This window comes from Accipiter gentilis, chromosome 1, assembly GCF_929443795.1.
Source record: "Accipiter gentilis chromosome 1, bAccGen1.1, whole genome shotgun sequence".
Taxonomy (NCBI): domain Eukaryota; kingdom Metazoa; phylum Chordata; class Aves; order Accipitriformes; family Accipitridae; genus Astur; species Astur gentilis.
This window is the reverse complement of record NC_064880.1, coordinates 24,717,103-24,730,066: the sequence shown is the minus strand read 5'-3', so window position 1 is coordinate 24,730,066 and position 12,964 is coordinate 24,717,103. Positions and strand designations below refer to the sequence as shown.

The window sequence follows — 12,964 nt, the reverse complement described above, 5'->3', positions numbered from 1 at the left end:
ACTTGGGAATATGACAAAACAAACCCAAATGTCCCATGATACCACTGAGCATTGTGCCTCCGGGGCCATTGGCTTGCCGATCTCTTCTCTCTGAATGTGAGATTTTCCACCTTGTCCTCAGCCTGGGATGTGGTCATCCAGCCTGGGTATCAGTCCTGTTTTCCCACCGTCAGTACACAAAGGAATTCATGTGCTAAGCATGATGGCAGCAGCTTTGACAGTGGCCACTATGTGCTTACCCAAGAATTAGTCAATATCATCCCTGCTTTCTACCAAAACTTGCTTGAACCTCCTGAGAGATGGCCTTTTCGGTAAGAAGCAAACAGGTCACAGATTTCAGGTTGCAGTCTCACTCCTGGAAATGTGAGCACTGATTGTCCTGTGGAAAAATCAGGTTAAAGAGAAAGCTGCAAAACAGTCCTTTTCCTTCATTGTGCTACTTTCCTAATGCTCTCCCATGACATTAGCCACAATATAAATTAATTCAGGATCCTATTTCTCACACCTCCATTCCTTCTGATTTTTTTTGAAAATTATTTCTTTAATCTAGGCACACTTCTCTAGAAATCTCATCTACAGTTTCTTTTCTTTTTCTTCTTCTTGGAGCAACCAGGAAAATACTATTTGGTAGAACGGTGGTAGGAATGCAACCTGCTAATCAAAAGGATTCAAATGGATCTCCATGCTGCCAAGCTCTCTCCTTCCCACCCAGCGGAGGGGGGGAAAAAAAGAAAAAGAAAAAAGAGATAGAGCGAAGGCACGGGGCTTCTCTCCTTCAGCAATCTCACAAATGCAAAACCTTCCACTCCAGTGACTCCTCATTAACTTACCAAATCTGACAGTCTAATTATCGTAGCTGCTTCACGCTTAGAATAAATAAATACTAAAGTGGGTGTTTAAAGAAATTGAGCAGTGAAATTCAGTCATCTAGACAGTCAATAGAGAGAGAGTTTATTTTAAATTTTTATATTCTTATGTATTTATATCATTTTAGAAAAGATAATGAGATAGTTGTCTTTCAGGCTAATTGAGTTCCTAGGCTTATGGTTGCTTGCTGTCACAATCTCAAACTTAGCTTTAACTTTTGTGCCTTAGAAATCCGATCACTGCATCCCCATTTGCTCTTTTCTGCTGATAACTGGGTGAAGGCAGAAGTGCACCTGAGGATGCAAAATGACTACATGGGAGTTCCAGTCCAGATGTCTTTCACAGCAAACAAGACAAATAAATCTCCTCAGGTTTGCATTTAAGGGTATTAAAGGGAAAATGGAAAGAAACCTCACATACAACTTGCAATTAGACAAAATAAAGAAAAAAATGTGCTAACCTCTGATGCAATAGCGTCTGCCTCCATGAAGGGTATTAACAGCACTCCCCCCCAAAAAGCAGTTCATCTCCCTGAACAATAAGACCTTTATAAAGATTCTCTGGCCTGAGATCAATGAGGAGTCAGAGCATTTGATCCATGTCTGTAGGACTTTGTTTCCACAAGTCATGTGGGCCAAACTTTGCGCCAGTTGTGCTTTTGCAAGAGCATGAGCTGGGGAGTAAGCAAAGAAAACTTTCCTTCTTTTCCCATCTTCCCCTTCGCCCTGTGCTCCTAAACAGGGCCCAGCACCTGCCAGCACGATGTCTGCTCCAGGCCAGCGCCTGGGGAAGAGCTTAAGCAGGGCAACATCTCCAGAGGCCTGTGCCCTTGGCACACATCTGCTGTGATGTTGCAATGGCTCTTTCCTAGGGTGGTGGCTTAACGGCGGAATACAAAACCTCAGTGTCCTGTCAGTATTTACGCAAGCAGACCTTCTACCACTGTGGAGATCAGGCCAGGTGAAGTGAGGGGTATTTTTCCTGAGTTAAGTGAAGATTTGCTTTATCACCTTACAGGAAAGACTGCTTCTGGTTCAGGAGTGACAGCTGATTCGCTGCTCAACACCAACTTCGGTTTATTCCCTTATTAAGACACATTATAGCGTATACACATTAAGTGTATACACACTTTCTAGGTGGCTGTATCTGATTTGCAGTGAAGGATATCCATTTGCTGAGTACAGAGGTGGCAAAGCACAGAAGTAAAAAAATGTGACTATATAAACTTTTTAGCTATGTAGGAGAACCTAGGGAAACCAGCCAATCCAAACAAGATGTCCATGAAAGCCAGCTCTTCTTTCTAAGTGCCCTGTGATAATATCTACCGGCGCTGGCTAATCCCAATAGTAATGGGATTTTTGGTAGGCAATGGCTTGCAGCCTTAACCTTCTCATTGCCTATGCTTGCTTTGCACTAATTTAGATGCAACCGGCATTAAAATGACAGTGCTCTGTCAACATCAAGCCTCCCTCCTCCTCCTTGTCTCCGAAAAGCTGAATAGCGGGCTGTTTTAGGAGAAACAGCACAGTGTCATCACCACCTGGCACAGTGGTTTTGAATTGCTGGGGGGAGGTAACAATCAGAGACCAACCCTATCCAAAAGGAGCAAGTCCCTCCTAGTCAAAGCCAGGATCACATCCACGCAACACGCAATCCTCCTCACGGAGCATAAAGTGGACTTAAGGACTAACTGCTATGCTGATGGTATGCCCAGGGTTGAATGTCTCCTGAACTGTGAGAAAGGTGTGTACTGAGCCTGGACATTGGTCCTGTGGGGATAGGATCTGAGGTGCCAGCTCAGGCCTCCCTGGCCCACGTGCCTGCGTTGTTTGGCCAGAGCTCTTCTTGCAGTATGTTTTCTTGGGAGCGCACTGGTGCTAACCCCAAATCACACTGCTCACCATCCCTGCTTGCGAGTCTGCTCAAAACCATTCGAGGGAAAATAAGCCAAATCTATAACTAAGAATAATAAGCTGCAATTGTTACTGTGTCTGACCTGTCTGACAGCAGAGTGAGATACCTTCTCAGAAGGCCCTTTGCACTTCGGGACTGACACTGAGTTGAGAGCACAGCTCATGCTTTCTTGATTCAAGGATCTCATCTTTCTTCCAGGAGTGATTAATTGGACAGAAAACATTCTGCTTTAGCAGGTGGCAAAGGGTTAGACTGAAGTTTTATCAGAGCTGCTGCAGTGCAGGGCTGCACTGCACAAAGATAATTGTCTCAGGATTGGCTTAGGCCAGAAAAAGCACAGCAAATGCTCCAGTTTTACGAAAGGTCATCACTGCCACCCCTTAGGCTACTAGCCGCAGCGGAAGGAAGCTGGAGAATCCCCTGCTCCTCTCCTCTGTTGCTATATCCAGAGGTGCTGGTGGCACGTGTAGAATTAAGGCCACCAAGATGATGAGTGGGATTTGAACCTGGGTCTTAGCAGCCCCTTCTAGCACTAGAGGCACAGGAGCAAGCAGCTGTAGGAGAGCTGGCCCATCTGCGGACTAGCCCCACTCAGGGGAGTCTTCATGTCTTACAGCGTGAGCTACTCTTTTTTTCTAGCACTCTGCATCCAGATGAGCATAAGCAACAGCAACCTGTTCCCCCTCTGCAGGAGCTGACCACCAGGAAGCAAAGAGCCCCATGCTCCCTGTCCCCTTTCCCAGGGGCAGCAGCCAGCCTCCAGCCATTAGCATTCCCCTCAGTAATCAGAAACACGCCATTTGGAGGGGTACTTATCTTTGAAACACTGATTTCTCCAATTATTTTTTCCCAGGGATTGACCTTTGAAAAATTCCTCTAGCTTCCAGCTTGTCATAGCAACTTATAAAAAGGACAGTAATGGATACAATTATTTCATAAAAACAGAAAATCATTTCTTATGGGAACCTTTTATTTTTTCAAATGTTGTTTCCCTCTTACTCTCTCACACACCTTGGGATCAACCCCCTCCTCCTTTCACCTTTCATCTCCAGCTCATTCTTTGCCCTTCTGCTTTAACTTTCTCCTTCAGAGGATAGGGACTAATAGCCAGCATCCTCCAGAACAAAGTGGGAACAGAATATATTTAAAATCTGCACTGTGTTATCATAGCAATGAGAATTTTAAAATGATACAGTTAAATTCCAAAATAGTGTGATGCCAAAATGACACAAGAGAACAAATGTCTTACACGGTTATGGCAATAGGGATGGCTACATGGGGAATTATTCAGAATTGCCTAATTTTTACAGGCTTAATGAGTCACTCATGAATATGGTCTTGCATGATCATACTGTACTTGTTTCAGCCCTGTGCACTTTGATTCTGTTCCCAACACATTGGTTGCTATGATAACGCCATGCAGTTTCCTGTCCACAAGGTACTTCTCGCCATAATATGGGGGATAATAAATATGGGATGGTGCATAAACCCAGGTGAAATTAATCTATCCCCTCTCTGGCAGCATGTCAGAGAGATTGACACATTATGCCAATCTGTTTTCCCATTCCTTCTATTTCTCCTCACTCTCTCCCTTTCTCTCACACTGTCTGTCTCTGTACCTGTTTTTTTCCACACTCTCTCTCTCTCTCTTGGCACTGACACTTTCATCTTCTCCCTTGGGGATTGGAGATGTCACTGCGGGAAGTGCTTGTCCGCCTCTCCGGCAGCAGCAGAGCCCTGTGGCTTTGACAAACCTCATTTAATTGGGAGGAAGCCAGGAGGGTTTGAAAGAACTGAAACATCCACGAAACTCCTTTTATCAGGCATAATTTAAACTCTGCATGGAAAAAACCCTATATGTATAAAGAAAAGTCAACTTCCCTCCTGCTGTGCGTGCTCCCCTCCTCCCCCCCCGGCACAGGCAGGCTCCTGCGAGATTCCATCTTTTCATTTTTCTAAAAGTGTCAAAGTAGATTTGTGCTCTGTGGCTGGGTGAACAGAAAAGGAATGCAGATGTCTCTCACTCATGCACATACACACACAGCACCTTCTGAAGGGCAGCGGTTTGGGAGAGATGCTAGCTGGCCGCTCCTTCGCTTGGGATGTGTCGCAGGAGCCAGAAATTAGGTTTTCAAATACCTTGACAACACAGTCCAAGAAGGCTTCTTCTTAATTGCCCCTATCTTAAATAAACCCACCAAATTAACTAGTGTAGTGGGTGCCCAGGAAGCAAGGGGGAATGCGAGGGCTCTCTGGCCCATTACCTGATAGTTGGGAGCTTTTCCTAGTGAGGAACAGAACCTGTAGCTTGAGACACCCTGTACCTGTTCTCAGCTCAGGGCAGGAGAGGCAGATCTGTGAGTATGCAGCTGTGTGCTTAAGAGAAGGGGGCAAGAGAAGAAGAAAATAAAGCAGGTAAAACCGAGGGGGAACTGGTGCGACAGGGTATGAGGAACAGCTGTTGTCTCTGAACATCAAAAGGGAGCAGGAGGAGCAGTCCAAGGGAATTGGAGCTAGCACACCATGCTGAGCAGCTGGGAATTCAGGACATCAGGAGGGACCAGCATGTGAGTTACGCTGAATACACAGTGTGAGCCAGCCCGAGGGAAAGCTCTGGGCCCCTGGGGTTACAGAATGGGGGAGAAACGACCTGTCAAAGCATATACACCTCCACTTTGTAAATGTACCATGGCGGCAGCTCATCCAGGTCCCTTTCTAGTATTAGCACTGTGATCAAGTGGAAGAAAACAGAAAAACAGGCTGTCAAATTTGCAATGGGATGTAAACTTTGCAGCATACAGGAGTGGGGAGAGAGGGCAGGCAGAAAAGAGAAAGACAGGCCAGTGAATGGCAGAGACTTTCAAAGTACAGAATAAACTCATAATAAATAGCAGGTGAAATAGCTTTTTCTTGGTGAGATGAAATCGAGAGTTAACTTACCAGTAGGAACCTGGTAGAGCTGAGGAGGCAGAAGGCTGAAGAAGTCATGAAGAAGCGCATCTTGCGCAGAGATCCGGCCTCGAGGGAAGGCTGTAAGCATCCTGGAGGCTAAATCCTCTGCTGCTGGCACCCTGCTCAGCCTAGGAAAACAGGAGAAAAAAATAGCATAGGAGATGAACACAAGCAAGAAAGCTGGAACCAGAACTTGACCCAGCCCTTCTCAGAGCTTGAGGCAGAGATAGTGGAGGGACACAGGGGAGCTAGATAAACCCACTCCAGCTATATAGCTTTCCAGGACATTTGCTTTTCCATGTGAGTTTGATTATGTTGGAGGATATGCATCCAAGATTTCAGCTCAAACTCATGTTTTCAGAGGAATTTTGAAAAGAAATTGTTATTTTGTGAGTTTGATTATGTTGGAGGATATGCATCCAAGATTTCAGCTCAAACTCATGTTTTCAGAGGAATTTTGAAAAGAAATTGTTATTTTGTAAAAAGAAGGTTGTAAGTAAAAGGGAAAATGCTGCTGGGGAGACTATATTTTACATGTCATAACTGAGGTTGAGGTTTACATGTCATAACTGAATATCAGAGGTTGGTGTTACCAGTTTACAGTGACAATGCAAGTGCACAAAATAACCTGACTGGCCAACTGTGAGCAGACCAGAGGTCAAAACTAAAAAACTAAAGAAAATACCATTTCCCCTTTTCCTACCCTAGTACCTGTAGTGCAGCTGGTTGTAAAATGTGTTGGGGATTCACAGAGATGAATGTTTCTCAGGAGAAGTGCTTAAAATAGATGTAATACACACATGCTCCATGCCCAGCAAATACCAATGCCAAGTGGCTGCTTTCTAGAGGAGCACACAGCTGGGGACAAGGAAGTGGAAGAGAGAAAACAAACCAACAAAGAAACAAATATAGTCATTTAGTTTTACAGCTTTTACTTTGTTTGTTTGTTCTGATCATGTTTCAGCATCAGGAGGCCCATCGGAGCATGGCCTGTTGTGCTTCCTCCCTCAGCCCCCACCCGTGCTTCCCCTCCAAGTGACATCAGGCGCCGGGATCCCCATGCCCCTGCACCCCACCTCTCTACACAGGACATTTGACATGCTGACAGTTTTGTTTTGAGCAGATAAGATGTAAAAAAAAGGAGAAAACACAGAGAGAGAGACAGAGAGAGGCAGATATCCTGAGAAATAGATTTGTAAAAGGTATCTGGCCTCACTGTGGTAGGTAACTGCTGAATTCTCACCTCCAGCAAAACAGTTTGAGCCCCTGCTGCCTTGGGGAGCAGGGACGGGACAGGAACCAAAGCATCCAGCCTGAGGCTGCTTGCTAGAGCTGCACCACAGGCTGCCCCTGCCATGGCAGGGTCTTACTGGAGACCCTCTTCCCCCTTGCTCGCTCCTGTTACAGACTCCCACACTGGGCAACAACATGGTTCAGTGCTTCCCACCATGTCTCAGGCTTCCTGGTGGTGGCCAAGCTCCACACAGAGCTCCCCTTTGATTTCTTAATTGGTCACGGAGAGTCATGGCTGAGTGGTCTGTATGAAGCAGTTCTTTCCTTTTCAAGACCCAGGCATGCCAAGGCAGCCATTCGGCCACACCAGCATAAGGACTGTGTAACGCAGAGTTGGAGCTGGCTCACATGCAGCCCAGAGTTCTGCCACAGAGGCGCTGGGCCAGCCCATCGGTATGGGTCTGTAATGGGGCCTGTCAAGGGATTATGGCCAAAAAGCAGAAGTGCAATACAGCAGAGTTGCAAGGAATATAGTTATTTCTATGTTCAGGCTGAGAGAGGATTTGTTCTGTTCCAGGACCTGCATTATCATGGCATCGGACGTACTGAGCTTTGTGTGTTTCTGAAGATGTGCGTGACAATGGCTGGCATTTCAGCAACCTGTGCTTTGCTGAAAACTTCAGCATGTTCAGCCATTCAGAACAGTGTCTGGGAAACCCAGCCCTGAAGGGCAGCACACTTCCCTCCAAGCACCACTGGATCCCAAGCAATGAGCTGAGCAGGCAATAAACAACAGCGATGAAAAATGCGGTTATGTCCTCAAAGAATATTTGATTCTTGACCTGTGCATGAACACAATCATGAGGACAAATCCTATCTAGTCTTTTCCTACATATCTATAAAGCCTGTTGTGTGCCTCAAAATCAGTACTGGGGGGCAGATTCGATTTTAATGACTCTCTGAGCTAGGCTAGGGCACTTTGCCTGATTTTAAATTTCTTCCACTGATACATATTTACATTATGTATATGCGTGTGTGTGTGTGTGTACATATATGTGCTTAAAAAATCACATTCTTCAGTGGCCAAAAGCTATGAGACTAGGGCCATGGTTATACACCAAGATTGGGCGGTGGTGGTGGTGGTCGTGGTGTGCCTGGTCAAGCCAAGGTCTGTAACCATGGCCCTAGTCTCATAGCTTTTGGCCACTGAAGAATGCGATTTTTCCCCTCCTAACTAATCACAAGATTATTTCATTGTCTCATGAAAACGCTCTCCTAGCACGTCTTCCTTACCACTGTTAGCAACATTCCTACAGTCTGTTTCCAGAAATGAAAATTGGGACAGCGTAAAGTCTGTCTTCAGTCTGGGCAACAGGGCCTGGGAAAGTATGACATTCTGAATTGAACTGTGCCCCACAAAAAGCTGCTCATAATGTCATTGAATCACCACTTATCTGAGAATAATCACTACTCCTCTGAGAATAATAAACCCACTATATGCCTACCTCTACTGCAATCTCTCGAAAGCAGTTACTTAACTGACATTAGATCTGCTTGTTACTACAGAGCCACCCCGATCTTCCTGAGCTTGCCAAAAGAGCTCATTTCAAATTAAATGATTACATAAAGAAACAAATAAACCCAGAGGCGATTTTGACATTGCCGTTATAGGTAGCTTACCTGTCACAGATGACTCGGAGTCTCTGAGGTCTCCTGGAAGCAACCAGTTCTAGAAAGTGTAATATGTAATCACAGGATTAAATGAAAATCAAGCCAAAAACCATTCTTTGAGCCCTTAAAAAAAAAAAGTGTGCTCAGAATTTCAAAGGGCCCTATAGAATCTGTCTTCTTAGTGTTTATAAATATACATTATTCCTATAGGACTTGAGTACCAGCATTGATGTTAATAAGGTTGTTCCAGTTCTGTAACCCTTTCCCTTCATACATCTGTGAATATAGGCCTTGGCCCTCCTTCTGTTACAGTGCGAATCTTAGCTTTGACTTCAATAAAAGCAGTATCAGTCCCTAAAGCCTTCACATGAAGGAAGCAGAAAGAGGTGTGCAGGCCTGAATCCCCAGCGATTGTCTTGGCTTACGAAGGGGCTGCTGAGCTTTATGTATTGCCGTGTGGGCACATGGGGTTTTCTGCATGGATCTGGCAGAAAGGCTGGGGACAGAGCAAAGACACTTGGGTCCTACTCTCTTCTTGCCCACTGCTCTTGCTGTCAATCCCTCACTAAGTTTGTTGTTTATCAAGTTAACCGTTTTCATGCAGGCTTTGTACTCACTGATTCAAACATCTCTACCAGACTGGAACTTTGCAGAGTTTGCAGTTTTGGGAAGGCTGTGTTGTTGCCATTTTTCAAGGACACATTTCTAAACATTGTGGAAAATGTGGAGGAATACATTCCTCAAATGTTTTCTTACAAAGCGTGAATTTTCTCAGGCTTAGATATGAATGAATGGCTTACGCCTGGAAGATTTCCTCTTAGTGCTGATCAACAGAGACATTTTCTTGCATCCGAAAGGCTGTAGTTTCTACCCAGCTACATTTTCCTGAGCACCGTTTCTGACAGCAGAGGTGAATGGTGCTCTAGCCATGGAAAGGAGAGCAGGAAGGGTGGTGTAGACCCCTCTTCCAGCCCAGCCTGGACAAGCATTCCCCACGGCAGCGAGACCACCAGGAAGCAAACGCCGTTGGTCTGTTGCCAGTAGACTGGGAGCTCGGCTGGGGCTTATCCTGCACCATCTGAGAGCATCTGCCCTCCCTTCCTGCCCAGAAGCACCAGCCACATCATTCAGGGACAGAAGCTGCCAGCTGTGGGCAAAGCAGGAGTCCCATCTCCCTTCACCTGCGTGGCCATTTCCAGAGTGCCAGGCCTAGGGGCTTGGTCACTCACTATCTGACTTGATGCACCAACAATTTGAAAAAGTGAAAATGACTGAACTTTCAGCACTTAACCTTTCCAGCAGCAATCTTTCACCATTAAGCCAGGTAAGCAGGTTGTTAAACCTGTCTATCAAAGGGTAAGTAACAGTTCACAATCGAAGTGTTCTCCTACACCCAAATACTAAGGTAATTGCTAAAGCAGTAAATGGCAATATAACCTGGAATGCGATTAATGACTGTTTAGGTGTCAGAGCACTGGAATTATCACCCATATATAGAAGTTATATATTAGTATCTTGAATAGCCCCTTCCCAAATCAGTCACTGAGATTAACTCTGGCAGAACGTTCCTCTTGGATCACTAATAACATTTTCTCTGGACCCTCTTTCCTTCATTTTGCCCCCTTGACTGTAATAAAAGTGTAGAAATAAATTGTCCATACTGAGTAGAGATGTAAAGTTTCCAGGCAGAATATAAGAAAAATAATTTTAAAAATGGTTTGGAAAGGCCTAAGATTTTTTTTGTATGAGGTAGAAATTTTTACCTCTTCACAGAGCTGGCCAAAAACTTTCAGATGTTGTAACTTTCTGCCAGAAAATTTTCATTTGCGAGATGGAAATATTCCATGACAATATATAAAGTTCCTTTAATATTTAATAAAAATGTCAGGTTTACTTAAATATTGTACTTTAACTCTACTGAAATCTTTTAACCTTAATATTCTTTAATGAGTTTAACATAAAAGTTTAAAAATGCATGTTCATTTGATAACAGCAGGGCAAAATATTTCAGTGATATCTAAGTGAAATGTCACTTTGTTTTTGTGGAGTGCATTTTCAGGATTAACATTCCAAAGAGGAAATAGGATTTTCTTTACATTACAGACCGAAATAGCAGCTTGCTTACTGGGAACCGAGAGGAATACCTGAATTATAGTCTTCGCTGTCTCAAGTAAGCCTCTTGACTGAAATTCATCATTTATATAACATGGAGATTAATAATTATCTACAAGGGGTATTGTAAGAGCCAGGGAGCCAACTACTGCTGTCCCCGTCCAAACACATCTCTCAGTGGAGAACTCTGCTTGGGTGAGGACTGCCAAACTTGCCACTTTGAGTATACAGAGCTTTGATTATAAATGGAAGATATGGGTAAGAAAACAGTGTGTCTCTGCTCAAGGATTTAATGCAGTTAACTAATCCACTTTAAATCAGTTCAGATTAATCTCCTGACTGACCCCATATAAGACAAACCCTTAGAGAATGCTGAGGCCCCATTGTGTTGAGCAGGGTAAGAACAGAGCAGTAAATATTTTCCCTACTGTAAGATTAAGACCAATCTAAAATTGTAAAACAACGTAAACACCTACTCCTTAAAGGTAAGAGATAAAGAATATTTGGATATCACTCCAAAAAGTGGATGAACTACTGATTTAATTGTCTTACAATGATGATATAGACATTAAATGATGGGATTGTGTAGGGCTGATTGGCTTTTCTAACAGTACGAGTAGATCTGAAAGGTAGCACTTGGGTTTGTTATTTTCTATCCGAATGCAAGTCAGCGTGTGCTAATGAGGAAATACCTTCCTGAAAATGAAAACCCAGGTGGAAGTGGCTAATGAACTGATAATGAGGCAAGCAAGCCAGAGGACAAAAGTTAAACTTTCCTAATTGATGAAGAGAGAGAAAGAGGATGCCGAGTGCTGTGGATGAACGCTGGGGTTGCAGGCTCACAGAGAAAATTTCTCTCATTAGTGAAATCTCTGTGGCTGCAGGACAGAAGCAGAGCTCTGTCTGTGTGGCAGGCTGGAAACTGCAGTCTGTGCCCAGTGCCTGACAGATAGGAAGTTTCCCTACAGCCTGACCAGCATATATTGCGCATTAGTTACAGTGCTGCTCTTCCCTTTGGGATCAAAGCCACATGCAGTTTATTATGACAATAAAAATGTCATCGTTTTAGAATTCAGTTCCCAACCATCCGATTTGTTAAATGAAGCATCAGCATAAAAAGTGAGATAAAAAAAAAGCGGAAAAAAAGAGCGCACTCGGAGTGCAGACTTCATCTGCATTCTCAAAAATGTCACTTCAGTTTGCGTTTCAGAGCCTGCTGCTTGTTGCCTCCATCTGCTGGTGACATTTTGGAAATGCAACGGATAATAAAAACCCGTACTCGGGAGCAGAAGTTGAGTCTGGAAAGCTTCTAAATCTCATTCAGCGTAGCGAAGCCTGCAGATAGGTGGAAAGCTAGGCTTAATTTAAAAGTCATTGCTGCATCTGAAACAGACGGTGTAAACCCCGTGTCTGCTAAGTGAGATGATGCTAGCTGGCATAGGAAACTTCATTAGTCAGCCTGTGCGATAAAGCAAGGAGTAAAGCTCACTCATAGCGAGTTCATCATGTTATAAACAAATAAGCACTATTCCCCACTCTTTGGACTCCAAATGTCAGAAAAAGGAAACAAAAAACAACTCGGTACATTGGGCGCTCCAGTATTCCCAGTTTGGCAAAAGCACTAGCTTAATGTCATGGGCTGTGATTCCTAATCCTTTCCTGCCCTTGACCCCTGCTGTCTAGATTCAAACTTGTAACCATTAATGGGGCTGGATCAAAACACTGGCCTTCTGGTGTCACCAATGGTGTTTAGAGGGGATTTAAACTCCCTGCTTTTCAGCGCAGTGAAATGAACACAGCAGTAGATTAATGCAAGGATTTGAGCTCACACAGCGTGAGAGCTTTCAAAAATAGTGTTAACAGAGCTACAACTGCCTCTTTCAGGGGAAGCAAAATGAGGGGAACAGAACAAATGAACAAACACAGGGCAAAGCCTTGTCACTATGGGCAGGGCTCCTAAGCCTGGGGAGCCAGGGAGAGGGCCAGCGAGCGCGCTGAAACGTGGGGCAGGAGCTCTCCCAACCCTTCATGTTCTGCAGGAACTGGTTCTCAAGCCAGGGCTGGGGTAAAACCATGCTTTCAGGCCCCACGGCTGCATGTAATTCCCTACCCCAAGTGTCTCTCCTGCAGAGAGGGGGCGAGATGACGAGCTGCAGGGCTGGCCGCAGAAGAGTTGCTCACCCACCCTTCCTGTTCACTTCGGGTTAGGCACAGG

The 12,964-nt window shown here is 44.6% G+C and overlaps 1 protein-coding gene across 1 annotated transcript in view; it reads right to left on the bottom strand.

Moving 5' to 3' along the window:
- Positions 1 to 269: 269 nt before the first annotated feature.
- Positions 270 to 12,964, bottom strand: part of CDK15 (cyclin dependent kinase 15) — a 35,958-nt gene continuing 23,263 nt past the window's right edge. The window contains 3 exon segments of the mRNA XM_049798888.1: positions 270 to 379; positions 5,722 to 5,861; positions 8,647 to 8,695. Of these exon segments, the coding sequence (XP_049654845.1) occupies positions 270 to 379; positions 5,722 to 5,861; positions 8,647 to 8,695 (299 nt within the window).